Source organism: Benincasa hispida, chromosome 3 (assembly GCF_027475165.1).
Source record: "Benincasa hispida cultivar pf3 chromosome 3, pf3_genome.v1.1, whole genome shotgun sequence".
NCBI lineage: Eukaryota > Viridiplantae > Streptophyta > Magnoliopsida > Cucurbitales > Cucurbitaceae > Benincasa > Benincasa hispida.
The window spans coordinates 3,397,707-3,413,273 of record NC_143480.1 but is presented as its reverse complement, the minus strand read 5'-3'; the positions used below and the strand labels follow the sequence as shown (position 1 = coordinate 3,413,273).

Genomic DNA, 15,567 nt, shown 5'->3' with positions numbered 1-15,567 from the left:
AGTTGGGCATGTGGAGGAAGAAGAAGGAAGAGTAAGGAAATCATGTGCTGAAAAGGAGTGAAAAAGAAAGGGCAAATGTGTAATTTTATGTGTCTATGACATCGGCAAAATGTTATTCGACATCTTTTCAAAAGTTGGACTATTTGCCATTTTGAGCATTTAAAATAGGTTTTTTGTGCAATTTTTCCAAAATTTAACGTCAACATCCAAGGGATTTGTTTTCTGTCGATCAATCACGAAGGTGAAAAAGAATGACGAAACTTTAATAATTATCTTGCATACCTAGAGTGAGTAATTCCAATGCCTTCCATCATCAACAGAACCAACTGCCCATTTAATTGATGCTCACGTGGCTAGAGAGGTGGATGTACCCTTAGGATATCATTCTCCTTGATTTTGATTTATTTTAAATATTTGTACGTGTGAGTGTGCAACCTCCCATATAATGTAAATTTATGGTTTTCTTGATGTATTATTGAAAGCAATTGCCTTCTAAATGATTTATTTTTAAAATTAAATACTTAAAAAACACACATGTATTCTTTTATACACTAGTAAAATTTTGTTTTGTCCAATCAATATCCACAATGTATTTTAAATCGATTAGAAGTATATAAAGAAAATTATGATAATCATCCCATACATATATATTTTTGGTAGGGACAGAAATTACGAGTATATATTTTTGAAATTGTGAAATTGAAATTAAATAAAATTATATTTTTTTTTTCAATTTCTTTCATTTTGAGTTTTTTTTTTTAATTTCAAAATCTTAGGATTTTACTATTTTTTTCTTTGGAGTACCATAATTTCGACGGTAGAAAATTGAACAATCTTTTAGATGAGATTGTATGTCAATATTATTGAATTAAGCTATTTTTTACTACAACTTAACTTTTGAATTTGTTTCAGTTTAACTTTTTTAAGTTTCAATTAAAAATAAAAACATATATATTTTTTCATTTTTTGGCAACGTGCCTGTCTTTTATCAATTATTCGTCGGAGCTAGTGGAATTCCCACTCACGAGTGTTGTTGACCATCTTGCTCGAGCTCTGTGATGAGGCGTAATTTTAATTACTACATTGGATGTTTGCCCCTTCAATTCATTTCTTTTAATCCGTGGTTCGAATCTTCTTCGTAAGCCGTGACGCTTGCAATTCTGTTTGTATCAAGCACAACTGCATTCATATTGTTCTGTTCTTATTTGGTTTTTCCTTTTCCTGTTTCCAGCGTTTTAAACTTCCCTCAACTCTCCAAAGAGAATTTACAAGTCGATATATGGATACACTGTAAATGCAAGTGAGTTCCTCTTGTAATCTTTTACTAAATTATGAATCGAGATTGAAAATATTGCTTCAAGTCAGACGTTCCTTGTAATCTGCTGCTGTCCTTGCTTGGAACTTTTGCAATCAATTCATTTTGCTATATTGAAGCTGATCGTTGACTTTGTTTGTGAAATATGGAAATGGGTATTGGATTGTTTGTACCGTTTAATCCTCAGTTGGAAAGACTCAACTAAAAATTGCATGCTGCGGGCATTACCGTGTGGGATTATCATAATGAATATTGAACAACCATGAATTTCTTCAATGCAGTGGATTCCCGATGTTACGTTTTTTCAAATTGAAATTCATTTCATGGGCTTTCTGGTTTGAAATTTTGAATGTAGTTTTTTCTGTTGTAGGAAACACATTGTGTGGTGAGTTGATGGTAGCACAAAACTCCCAAGCTTGTAACATTTCGAACTAGAAGAAGCAACCAGGTCTGTAACTTCCTGCTGTAGTGAATACTAGAATAGGAGGAAATATGCCTTTTGAGGCCTTAGATTGGTTCTGCCAGCCAATGGCAAACAGTGTATGGGCAAATGCAGTTGATAGTGCCTTCGGGTCATACACGCCTTGTGCAATTGACTCTCTAGTGGTCTCTTCTTGTCATTTGGTTCTTCTTGGACTATGCCTCTACAGAACGTGGCTGATTAAGAAGGATTCTAAAGTGCAGAGGTTTCGTTTGACCTCTAATTGTTATAATTATATGCTTGCTACAATTGCCGGTTGCTGTTTTATTGTTCCTTTACTAAGGTTAGCCACGGGTGTGGCGATTTTCAGCCTAGATGATCATACTGGATATGCTCCTTTTGAGGTACGTTGAACTTTCATATATTTTTCAAGGTTTGTTTTTCTTTTGCTGTTGAAATGACACGTCATTAATCTCCCCCATAAAAACTTTGGTGGTTTTAGCAGCTTTGATTCTTGCCAGCATCTTATGAATTCAAGATTTACAATTTTGAACCTAAAGAGAAACTTAATAATCAATAGTTTTTGCATGAAATACTAAATGCAGTATGTTTTGCTATTGTACATTTAATTTAGCAGTACCATTCTTTGATTTGAATACATGGATTGGCTTTTGTTGCTGCTGCAGGTGATTTGCTCAATTGTGGAGTCTCTTTCTTGGTGCTCTGTGTTAGTAATGGTTGTTATGGAGACTAAAACTTACATCCATGAATTTCGTTGGTACACACGATTTGGACTAATCTATGTTCTGGTTGGGGATGTTGTGCTATTAAATCTTGTACTCCCACTTTCAGATTCCTATAGCAGGTCAGTTTCTTACATTTAGCTTTTCCTTTTGTGTGCCAACATGAAAAGAATTATTTTCTTTGCTGGAACTTCAATTTAATTTTTTTCCGAAATTATACGGTTGATAATGTTTTTTCCCATTTGAAGTTTTAAATCAAAATGAAAAGCAAGTTACTGCAAATTTTTTTAGTTTTCTCATCAGGATGGTTTATGCTTACGACAAAGGAGGTAGTCCAGTAATCAGATACATTTGAGTTTGACTAGAACTGTGAGCTGTAAACAGTTGATGAAAAATCCAGTTAAGATTTAGTGTTAGAAAATTACATTATTCTATCCCATAATGTTGGTAAATTATATTTACCTTACACTTGTTAAAAAAGTGGGAGGAGTGTATCCAGTGGGGAGACAACCAAAAAACCAGAAACTTGTGGTGTTTGTACTGACCTTGGTTGTCACCCATCCTGTCTGATATTGGAAAATAAAACAGAATATGAAAGTGGAGGCCTTTTTAGGCAAAGGGATTTGAAAATTGAAGTGAAGAAGCAAAGTACTACAAATTGGGGGTGCCAGACCAAATTGAATTGGTTTACTTCGTTAAAAAAAGGAGCATCCAAGTCAGTCAGAGCGAACTGATCATCACTTGCCTTTCCACCTGACACTTTTTATTAAACCAAATTCGTAAGAACTTTTTAAATCTCAAATTCATACAAAAAGAAAACATGAGTTGAATACATTTTGAAGAAAGTATTCAATGTGGTTGCTACAATGTAACTGTCACTCTCATAATCAATGAGCGTTAAGCATTAGATATATAGTCTATCCTGCTAGTCATATTAAATAACTTCTTCTCAACTATGTACATAACTTTTCTGTGACGGCTGATTAGTCTTAGTCTTTGTTAGGAGTTCTAGCTGACACATTCTTCCACGATCATAATGCACTACAATTGGCCAATGGCATTTAGTGAGTGATATACATGGAAAAATATCCCCCTTCGAACTCCAGGCATATCATTTTAGAGGTGCATCAAACGATTCTTCATATAGTACAAGTATTATATATGATATGATACACATTATCTGTAGAGAGTGATCATTGGTCGAATGACGGATGGTAAAAAATGTTTAATTATTAGAATGTGATCTTCATGAACTTGGCAGAATGGTTATTACAGTTATTAATATTTTGGATTTAAAAGGGCCTGAGTTTCCGGTGTTTGATATTATGGGGTCATTAAAGCGGACCTCTAGGATTTATCATCTTTCTCGAGATTAGATGCAGATATCCTTGAGAGAATTGTTAAGCAAGGAATCTTTTCGTTACAGTGTGCTATGAAATGGTTTCTGATGAATTTAAATATATATTTTAACACTCCCTATCAAGAGAAAAGGAAGCCCAAGTATGGAAATTGTTTTGAACTTCTTAATGGAAATAATGCTCTCTCCTCTCTCCTCCCTCCTCAAGCCCTCTGGCGACCACCCTCCCTTTCCGATTACTCTCACCTAGTCCCCGTCCTCTCCCCTCCGGCCAACCCCTCCTCCTCTCCTTCCCTCTTCTTTCCCTCGTAACCCCCCCTTTGCCTTTCGAACCCTTCACCTCTGTTTTTGCAGCACTATGGAACTAAAAAGCTGTCGTATTTCAGATCATTACTTTTGTATGTGGCGGGAAAAGAATGGCTTCTGGCTGGAAGATTTGAAGCGCGGTAAAAAAAACCTTCCTCTCTTCAGCCACAACACTATGGCTGAATGATAGCCTCGGTAGACTCTTGAATGGCCCAACTTTCGAATTCTTCCTCCTTAAGGAAAGAGTTGATTAGGGCTTCATCCGGTTAGCAAAGTTTCGAAGCAAGAATCAGTGGTTCATTGAATGTGCAGTTTAGCCTTCTTCAGGAGGCAGAACAAACATTCATATTCCCTATGGTGATGGTGTGACAGGGTGGCAAGAATTCAAGGAAATGGTGAGCTCTTATACTTCAGACCCTTCATCTTTCGGTACTCTCTCTGTTAACTTTCAAGCACCTTCAACAAGAAGTTTTTCAGATGTGGTGAAGGGAAAAAAGTCCTCCAATGATTCATTACCAGATCATCCAATACAAAAATCCTTCATATCACAACCTGAGCCCTCTGCTCCAAGCAAGAAAAAACAGAGTAAGCCCTGTTTTTGGGTTAAAAAGGACTATGATGTCCTCCAAGAAGACTTCCATCACTTATGGCTAGTGTCAAGGCTTTTTGTCCACAATGAATGGAAGGAAATAGCACGAGTCTTGAGAGGTTCTTTCAACTCCAACATTATTCTAAATTCCCTGTACGCAGATATGGCACTAATCATAGTTGAACAAGGGGACCTAGCTGAATTGATTGAGTCTAATGGAAAGTGGCAACAAATTGGCCCCTTCCACCTTTTATTTGAAAAATGGAATTAGAAAAAGCATGGTAGGCCTACAGTCATGAAAGGTTTTGGGGGTTGGTTGAGCATAAAAAATCTCCCCCTTGATTTTTGGTGCCGAAGTACTTTTGAAGCCATCGGAGCATATTTTGGTGGTCTGGAAAGCATAGCTGTTGAGACCCTTAATCTCAATAATTGTCAAGAAGCCAAAATTAGAGTTAAAAGAAATTTATGTGGTTACATCCCGACAACTATCAAAGTTAAGCATGAAAGCCTTGGCAGTATTTTCTTGAATTTTGGTGATATTCAGTGTTCAGACTCCTCTGTTTCTAATCCTAGTGAAATTTCCATTGATGAGTTTTCAAATCCTTTAGATATATTACGTTTAAATCAAGTTTTGAAGGATGAAGGTGTCGATTCCTTGGTTCTACATTCAAATTGGTCCTTTTTAGCTTCTTCTCAGTCGCTTCCAAGCTACTCGAGGAACCCAAAAGCTCCAATAGATAATGAACTTCAGACGTCAGTCCAACTGGAGAGGCTTTTCCAGCCAAACAGAGCAGATGAAGGGGAAAGGTTGTCAAAAGGTAGATGTCAAGGAAGAGGAAACGTCTCAGAAGAAAACAAAGAGTCGTCTTTAATGAGGAAAGAGAAGATTTCAGCCGGTCAACTTTTAAATAATGATGCCTCCAACAATTTAATTAATAAAGAAGAAGGGCAAAGGTCACGACTCTTTACCAGCCCTTTAGCCGACCTTTCTACTCCCCAAAAAGTTTTTAACACGCAAGACGTGTCTGAGGAAGTGCAGGGTAGAGATGTGAAAGGATCAGAATATTTATCTTCCTATAAATCAGGAGCAACTGAAAAGTCTCAAAAAGAAGGACAGGTCAGCAACAATCTTATTCCAGATTCTGAAACTCCTAGCTGCCACTCTGGAAAACCTCCAGGCTGCTCTTCTCCATGCCAAAACCAATCAAACGCTCGGGATCACTTCTCCAATTTCTTCATTCAGAGAAAAACCTCTTTAAAAAATAAATGGATAGGACTTTATGACATGGCCTTAAAGGCAACAAGTGTGGCTTCGGACCCTTCCATTTCAGTTCAGAGTGAAAGCAATCCGAACTTGTTAGAGGTAAGTTGCACAAAAATCCAACTCCCCTCTCCAAATTTAAATAAAGTTTCCCCCATTTCACAATCTCTGCAATTCAATCACACCAGATTCACCATTTCGGAATCAAGCAACACCTTCATTAGGGAATTACCCTGTTCCCCTCCTAAGTTTAGATATTTTGGAGTTGGACTCACCTTTTAGTGCAAGCAGTGCAGAACTGGAATTTTGCCCTGTTTCGGCTCAAGATGAAAGGTTTCAAGACTCTACCCTCCGCATAGATCTCTAGGCTTTATTTTCCATTGAAGAAAAGGATTTCCCTTTAGAGCATTGCACTCCTTGTCCCCCTTCAGCTCAGCCACCAGAAATTCCAGATCACTTAACATCCATAATTAAGGACTGTGGCTTCATATTGGCCTGAAGTCCCCCTCCTCTGCTAGCTTCCTTCCACCCTGCTCTTAATGAAGATACTTTCCTGGAATACAAGGGATCTTAAAGATTTAAATAAAAGAATTGCACTTAGGAGTCTGCTCAAAAGTCTACACCCAGATTTAGTACTTATTCAGGAATCAAAGAAGGAGAATTTCGATGCTGCCTTCATCAAATCTATTTGGAGTTCTAAAGAAATTGGCTGGGAATCAGTGGATTCTTTTGGCAAGTCTGGTGGCCTATTAACAATGTGGGATAGTAGCAAAATTGAAGTTTTAGAATCTCTTAAAGGGGGCTATTCCCTGTCGATCAAATGCCGTACCCTATGCAAGAAAGTCTGTTGGCAATGTTTATGGACCAGTTGATTATAAGGAGGGAAGATATTTATGGCTTGAACTCTCTGCCATTGCAAGTTACTGCCCTGAAGCTTGGTGCTTAGGAGGGGATTTTAACTTAACCCATTGGAGTCATGAACGATCACCTTCTAGAAGATATACCAAAGGCATGAAACTTTTCAATGAATTCATTGATTCAGACAACCTACTAGAGATTCTTTTATCAAATGGAAAATTTACGTGGTCCAGGGAAGAAAATTCCAACTCTAAATCTCTGCTAGACAGATTCTTTATCAATAAGGAATGGGATGAATTATTTACCAACTCAAGGGTGAATCGCCAGGTTCGCCTTCTTTCTAATCATTTTCCATTGCTCCTAAGCATAGGCACTATTAGTTGGGGCCCCTCTCCATTCAGATTTTGTAACAGCTGGCTATACAACAAAGAGTGTGTCATTTCCATTGAAAACTCCTGGAAGAGTAACGATATAAAGGGATGGCCAGGCTATGTCATCAATGCAAACTTAAGGCTGGTCAAAGAAGCTCTAAAAACCTAGTTAGCTGAATACCAAAAAGCTCAAAGCAGAGAGGAAACGGCCCTGTCAAAGGAAATAGATGAAAAAGAAGCTTAGATTGATTCTTTGGGTGGGATTCTGTGGTGGCAACTAGCATCTCCAAGTTAAAAACATAATTGCTAAGAATTTACAGGCTGAAAGAAAGGAATCTAATACAGAAATGTAAGCTGAATTGGATGAAATTGGGAGATGAAAACTCTAGTTTCTTTCACCGGTTTTTGGCAGCAAGGAAAAGGAAGAACCAGATTATTGAGCTCCTCAACGACCAAGGGTGCCTACAAACTCATTCAAAGAAGTTGAAGGAATTATTCTAAGCTTTTATGACTCCCTCTACTCAAAATTCCTAGGTGAGTACTTACCAGCCCCTTTAAATTGGTCCCAAGTCACACAAGTGCATAATGCTCTTCTCACTACAAAGTTCTCGGAAGCAGAAATTGTTTTGGCCATCAAATCTTGGGGGAAAAATAAAACTCCCAGACCAGATGGCTTTACTTCAGAGTTTCTCTTGAGATTTTGGCCTTTGGTCAAGGATAAGTTTACTAAGCTCTTCGAAGACTTTCACTCTAGTGGCAAATTGAGCTCTTTTCTGCCTCATCCAAAAAAAGAAGATGCAGTCAACATTAAGGATTTCAGACCAATCAGCCTTACTACCCTAACTTACAAAGTAGTGGCAAAGGTTCTTGCTGAAAGACAGAAAAAAATGATGAATTCCATTACCAGCCCATCTCAGAACGCTTTCATTGAAGGAAGACAAATTCTTGATGCTGTCTTGATTGCTAATGAAGTGGTGGAAGAATACAGAGCAAAAAAGATAAAGGGTTGGATCCTAAAACTCGATATGGAGAAAGCTTTTGACCGGGTGGATTGGTCCTTTCTAGAGAAGATTTTAATTGCTAAAAATTTTGAATCCCGGTGGATTTCATGGATTTTGGGCTGCATTCACGACCCTGAATACTCAATCATCATCAATGGAAGACCCCGAGGTTGTATTCTAGCTTCAAGAGGTATTAGACAAGGAGATCCATTGTCGCCTTTCCTCTTTATCTTATTAAGTGAAGTGCTCGGTTCTATTATTGAAAAGCTGTATGCTAATGGAGTATATGAGGGCTTTGTCATTGGAAAGGAGAGAATCCATGTTCCATTGCTCCAATTTGCTGATGATACCCACATATTCTGCAAACATGACAACAAAATGCTTCTAAAACTAAAGGAAGCAATCAGCCTCTTTGAGTGGTGTTCTGGTCAGAAGGTTAACTGGGAAAAGTCAGCCCTCAGTGGAGTTAATATAGCTGAAAATGATTTATCTTTCATGGCTGGTTTTCTTAATTACAGGGCCGAAGCTCTCCCCCCCTCTTACCTTGGTTTACCCCTTGGAGGCTATAAGCAATACTCCTTTTGGCAGCCTGTGATAGAAAAGGTCCACCGGAAACTAGATAAATGGAAGCGATTCAATCTCTCAAGAGGTGGAAGGGCAACACTTTGTTCTTCAGTTCTATCCAACCTCCCAACGTACTACACGTCTATCTTCTTAATGCCGGTCTTAGTGGCTTGTTCCCTAGAAAGATCAATTCGAAACTTCTTTTGGGAAGGCCATAAAGGAAGCAAAATCAATCACCTGGCTAAATGGAGTTTAGTCTCTCAATCTATTTTAAACGGAGGTCTTGGTTTGGGCGGACTTAAAGTCAAAAACACGGCTTTGCTTACCAAATGGGGTTGGCGGTACATGTTGGAGGGGAATTCCTACTGGAGGAGGATTATTGCCAGCATCCACGGCAAAGGGCCTTATGATTGGCACTCATCTAGAAAGTATGGGAATAGTTTGAGAAGCCCGTGGATAAATATTTCAAAAAGCTGGTCCAAGGTGGAAGATTTAGCTCACTTTATTGTTGGAAAAGGAAATAGAGTCAGCTTTTGGTCAGACCCTTGGCTTTTTCCGTCTGCACCGTCCTCTCATTTTCCATCTTTGTTTAGGATCTCCTTACTGTCAAGGGGCTCCATAGTTGATCACTGGGATCATTCCCTAAATTCTTGGTCCATCACCTTTCGACGATTGTTAAAAGATGAGGAGATTGCTCATTTTCAAGCATTGCTGCTTGCATTATCAGAAAAGTCAGTTTCATCTAGCCCGGACAGCCGCCACTGGTCCTTGGAAGCCTCAGGCTCTTTCACAGTCAAGTCCCTCACAGCCCACCTCTCCTCCAAGCGCCCAATGGAGATCTCCTTTTTCAAAGCTCTTTGGAAATCTAAAAGCCCAAGGAGAGTTAACATTCAAATATGGATTATGCTTTTTGGTCTGCTGAATTGCTCCATGGTCCTGCAAAGAAAACTTCATTCAGTCACCTTACTGCCCTCTGTTTGTCCCTTATGTAATTTAGCAAGTGAAGATTTACAGCACCTTTTCTTCTCACGTACTTTTGCAGAAAAGTGCTGGTGGTCCTTCTTTCAAATGTTCAACTTCGTAGGGGTATTTGGTGATAGTCTCAGAGGCAACCTAACTTATCTCCTCTCAAGTCCCTCTCTCCCAAAAAAGCCACGGCTGCTTTGGATCAACATGGTCAAGGCTATCCTTTCTGATATTTGGTTTGAAAAGAATCAGAGAATTTTCCATGATGCTGGGAAAAATTGGGAGTTTCGTTTTGATTCAGCTAAAAGGAACGCTTCGGCATGGTGCTCTTTGAACAAAGAATTCAATGGCTTCTCAATACAAGACATTTTTCTTAATTGGTAGGGATTTTATATTCCCAGCACCTTAACTTCACTTTTTGATCCGGGTTTCTTTTCTTTCACTGAAGCTGTATTTCTATTTCTTTTCAAGTAGGCTCGGGTTTTTCCTTTTTGGTTGATCTTTATGCTCTTTGTATAAATCTCTTGTACTTTGGAGCATTAGTCTCTTTTTATAATTCAATAATAAAGAGACTCGTATCCTTTTCAAAAAAAAAAAAAAGAAATGGTTTTTGATGATTGGGCGGCAGCCACTACTGATGGTGGCTGCTGTGTTGGTTCTGGTGTCGGAATTGAATGAGGTTGATGTTAGTAATGACAATGTAGCCATGGAGGTTCATGCCAAGGTTTCAACATGTAAGATGAGGTACAGGGAACTTCTGAGGAACTTGTGGAAGTTGGCAAAAAGGTGCCTTGGGGAAAAGATATCACAACAAAGAATATTGTGAAGAATGCTCCTTTTGTGATTCAATATATGGAAATGAAATCAATGTCAAATGCCAGTGGTAAGGGGAAGGAATTGGAGAATATGGGGATTGATTTGTAGGCTGTAGTGAGTGAGTGTTTAAGTAAAAAGCCTAGTGTATGAGAGTGAGTTCAATAATTTAGAAGATGATTTTGAGTATTTTGAGTTACAAGGCAGTAGTTGGCATGATGAATCGAATTGTGATAATGGGAACAAGCTCAATATTTCACATGAATGTTTATCCTTGATTTACCATAGGTTTTTAGATGAAATGGCTCATCTCAGGTCATCAGTGGGATTAACGAGGTCTATGGAAGAAAGAAGGGAAGAAAAGCTCGTTTTTACTCAAGCACGGAGTGATGGTGGTGGTGGGACTAAGCAAAAAGCTTCTCTTGCAGCAATTATTGGAGACCGATGTAGGGTCGCAGGGTATCCAACCATCATTTATTTCTAGTTGCAATGCATTCAAAAGGAGGAAGGAGAAAGTAAATGCTGCTAAGAAGCAAATTCAGAGGATCATGCCCTTCAGGTGCTCCAACTGGTAATGTAAACGTTGAAAATAAAAGAAAGCTTAAAGGAGCTAATGGTATAAAATAGGAGGATAATTGAAACCCTTCTTCTCCATGGCGTGAAGGAGGAGGAAATTGAGAAAGGTCATTACAATGTTTTGTTGGACTTGCATGTCCTCAATTCGTGAAATTCTTAGATGTTTTTTCTGCATGGAGACAATGTTATAAATGTAAAGGAATGTAAGGCAAAGGCGTGGATAACTAAGAAATGAAGTTTACAAATTTCAGCGCAGGTCTTATCATAATATTGTATATAAATAATCTTTTTAATTTGTATTTACTCATTGGAATTCTTTTTTTTTTTAAGTGATTTCTGATTCTATGAACTTTATCAAATTAATAGTACTCTAATTTGTACCAAGCTTTGTTGTCTTCCTAGTTATAATTAATTGTGGCTGATGATGAAGATACATGTGGCTTTAGCAGTTTGCTTTTAAAGTGCATTTCTTTTCATTCTCTCGGTAGTACTACAATTATTATTATTTTATTTTGAAAAGGATACTAAACTTTTCATTAAGAGAATGAAAAGAGACTAATGCGCCAAAATATAAAGAAACCAAGCAAAAGAAAATTCTGAAAATAGAATAATAATAAAAAAATACAAACAAAAGAGATGGCAACTAAAAAGAAACAATGAGACTCCCCCAGTTTCTATTCAGGTCTTGGATGGAGTATCCCTTAAAGCATTCAGATAATGAACACCATGAAGAAGACGTGTGACTTTAAGTTCTTCAATTATTTATTATTTATTTTTTTCCCTAATTTTTAAAAAATCTTTCTCCATGCAGTGCGGATCTCTATATGATTATCATCACAGTTTCTTTCCAGGTTAGTTGGTTTCTTGTGAGAACATATATATTTTTATTTACTAAGCTTTCTCTTGAAAACTGCATCTGTAAATACCTTGTTTACTGCTTTGGTTATGTTTTTCTTCCCCCATCATAAGCTTATAGAACTGTCCATGAAACTATAACAAATCTTATGGTGTTATCTATGCGAATAATTTAAGTAGTAGGCATTTGTATGTAGAAATGCTAATCTCTGAAGGGGGGGGGTTAAGGGGAGCATTGTAGTTGCAGAAACCCCCCTCCGTTTAGAGAGACTCCTTTCATTTATTATTATTTTTTGTCACTTTGTGATAGATAAAAAGTCTCACAGCTAAAAGTTAATGAAAGACAAAAAAAAAAAAAAAAGGACACCCTCTGTCCACAAGCCACCTTGACTAAAAGAAATTATTTGACATCCCCTTCATCGAGGCTTGCAATTAGCACTTTGCTTATACCTTATAAAGATTGGTGACAGACTGATAGGTCTAACTCCACAGGCGTCTTTCCAATATATATTTGTGTATGTGCGGTTCCCCTGTAGTAAGCACGTTTGTATTGTTAGTGCATTCACTTGAAGAAAAGTGATGAGACATTTATGACATGTTGGTCATCAAAAGAAAAAAAATGTTCATGAATGTTGATATTTGTGTTTTCTTTTATTCTTTCATAAGCCAATGCAAGTAGATGCAGCTAAGAGTTTTTTGCTGGCTATTAATACCTTTTGCATTTTTTTTTAAAACAAGAATCGATGCCTCTGTTCTATCAAACAATGGAAGTAGATTTGATTGCAGAAAGAAAATCATGGTCATAATTGTTGAATTAGAATGCATCCTTTAGGTTTTGCATAAAAACGTCATATTGTTTTTGGTTTTGGTGTGATATTTCTATTCGGAACATTTTGTTAGACTGAGAAGGAAAGGTTCTTCATATATTTAACACAATGATAAAGAAGGTAATCCCTTCCTTGTGAATGAGGACTCACACTTCTGTTCTATTCAAGTCAAGTAAATAGATGTTCTTGTAATGCAGGTGTTATTTGCAGTACTTCTTCTTGCGTATGTCCCTAATTTGGAACCTTATCCTGGTTATATTGCTTTGCCATCTGAGTATGTTGACAACATGGACTATGAAATGCTTCTTGGAGCAGAGCATGTTTTTCCTGAAAGGCATGTTAATATCTTTTCCAGTAAGTAATTTCTAAACTAAACTTCTAAATTTTCAATGAAAAGTTGTCTCCTGTTCAAAAAACTCTAAAACTTCTAAAGTTGAATAGTTTCCCTTGGAAATTTTGTTCCTTGTTAAAAAATTATTCAAAATTTTGTATTGCTTGCATCAATTTGGTTCTTTATGAGGTGTCAAAATTAAAACACAGTGTCTTGTTTTCTTTTCTTTCTTCCTTTTTTTTTAAGAATAAACAAAAAGAAGAAGAAGAAGAAGAAGAAGAAGAAGAAGAAGAAGTATTATATGCATATCTTCTAAAAAAATAGGCATGTTTTTCATGCTATAGCGTCTGTTAGGGTTAACTTTCTTTTAACAAGAAACCAAACATTTTATTGAAAAAAATGAAAAGAGACTAATGTTTAAAGGAAACAAACTCCAAAAAGGAAGTGAGACAGATGGCAAAATAAAGAAAAGTATGAAGAAATATTCTCGAGAAAAAACAATAAAAGCTTAGACAAAAGCAGAGGCAATGTAACCGTGATCATTTGAAACAAAAAAAAATAACCAAAGAGATGAAAATCTTCAATAAATTTCAGAAATTCTGCATTGCAATCCATCCAGAACCAAGATCTCTATGGAAAATAAAGCTTTGACTTTCCATTCCACAAACGGCCAAAACAACTTCCCATTCAACTAGAATATGATTTGCTACAATCAGGATTTTTCGACAATTGGCCTTTGAAGCGGCTACAAGAATCTTAACTTTATATTTATCAATAATTTTGAGAAAAACTTCAGCTAACTCCTAACTATATTCAACTTGAATTTCTAAAATTCTTGAAATAAAAAAATCTCTACAGAGGGCCAAATCCTTACTAAGCAACTCCAACTTCAAATGAAGTTGATCGATGCATTCTTTAGAATTTCAAATACTAAATAGTTGCGAAAATAAACCATCCTAAAGCAAAGAAGGGACATGAAGGAACCAATGTGAAACCCTTATGGCCTATTCGACTAAAAACTTTGCTTCGTTACTTGAAATTGAACGAGTAGAAAAATGATTTGTGAAAATATAAATGGAACTGGGTTGTCAAAATTTGTGATAGTAATGTACTCGGATAACTAGCTTTGGTACAACGTGGTAGGAATATATTTTGGGTGGGTGACTCCACTTATGAAGCTGGGCTATAGTAAGCCTGTAGCTGAAAAGGATATTTGGAGGTTGGATGACTGGGATCAAACTAAGACACTAATCAGAAGGTTATCTTTATGATTATTGTTTTTTATTGTTTGTTTTCTATCTCCATATCTAATAATTCAATTGCTTAGAATGTTCTTACTTCTGAAGGTTCCAGAGATGTTGGGCTGCAGAAGTTCAAAGGCCTAAGCCTTGGCTTATGAGAGCATTGAATCGAAGCCTTGGACGAAGGTGCAGTGCAAGACCTGTTTTCTTTTTTTTTTTTTGTGCTTTGATTTACAACCTTGGTTAGCAGTTAATAAGCTTTATATTACTCTGTCACTGTTTCTAAACTCATTTGGTTTACTACTCTTCAAAATTTTTACTAGGTTCTGGTGGGGAGGTCTTTTCAAGGTAACTTGTAAAATTTTCCTTCTCTTGTCTTCTGTTTTCTTCTCTTCATTTCCCCCTTGCAAACATTCATATATTATCTTCTAATGACTTGGTCAGTAGGAGGGGGTGTTTGGGAGGTTGTAATGGGTTGAAATTGGTTTGGATTCCAAACCCATGTTTGGTTTGTTGGATTTTGGGTTGGTTTGGAATACTCAACTCAACCCATTACAGCCCAATCACCCCACTACCCACAATCATTTCAACTCATATTTCTCTCTCCTCCCCTTTCAAACTCTTCCATTCTCTTCTCATCCATCTTTCTCTCTCTCTCTCTTCCAAAGTATTTTTCTTTTGAAATTAATTTTTCTTTTAATATTCAATTATCCTTTTTATATTTTTATTTTTTTATTTTTCATTCAATTATCTTCTCTCTTCTTTCATTCTTTTTTTTCATCATTTTTATTAAATTTTTTTTTCATTAACGAGTTTTTAGAAATTTTTAAATTTTTAAATCTTGATTATTTTTCATCAATTTTGGTAATTAATAAAATGTTCATGTTAACAATTCATTTTCAAATAAATTTTTTTCCTCGGTCTCTTTTCTTTTATTTGGACTTTATGTGTGTCTATGATTGGCTAATGTGAAAAAAGTTTACTATTGAATTAAATAAATGTTTATGTGTGTCATTTTCAAATGTTGATTTTCTTTCCTAAATTCGATACACAAATGTGTCATGTTGTGTAATTAATTATTGGTCATTAAAATATATTGTAACTTTAATGCCTTAAAATTGTATTAAACACTATAAACTATTTTTAATAGTCTTGTATTTGTTTTAATCATA

The 15,567-nt window shown here is 36.5% G+C and overlaps 1 protein-coding gene across 5 annotated transcripts in view; it reads left to right on the top strand.

The window, feature by feature from the left end:
• The first annotated feature begins 976 nt into the window (after window positions 1–976).
• The window catches only part of LOC120073401 (ABC transporter C family member 12-like), a 34,647-nt gene continuing 20,056 nt past the window's right edge, over window positions 977–15,567 (top strand). For 2 of the 5 annotated variants that reach the window (XR_016528147.1, XM_039026239.2), the window contains exons 1-8: window positions 1,146–1,300; window positions 1,686–2,140; window positions 2,423–2,601; window positions 11,953–11,992; window positions 13,021–13,177; window positions 14,298–14,412; window positions 14,501–14,581; window positions 14,719–14,743. Coding sequence is in view for 4 of the 5 variants with exons in the window: in XM_039026239.2 (XP_038882167.2) it covers window positions 1,808–2,140; window positions 2,423–2,601; window positions 11,953–11,992; window positions 13,021–13,177; window positions 14,298–14,412; window positions 14,501–14,581; window positions 14,719–14,743 (930 nt within the window). In the remaining variant the exon portion in view is untranslated. The other 3 variants (XM_090311505.1, XM_039026238.2, XM_090311506.1) reach the window with 3 other exon arrangements.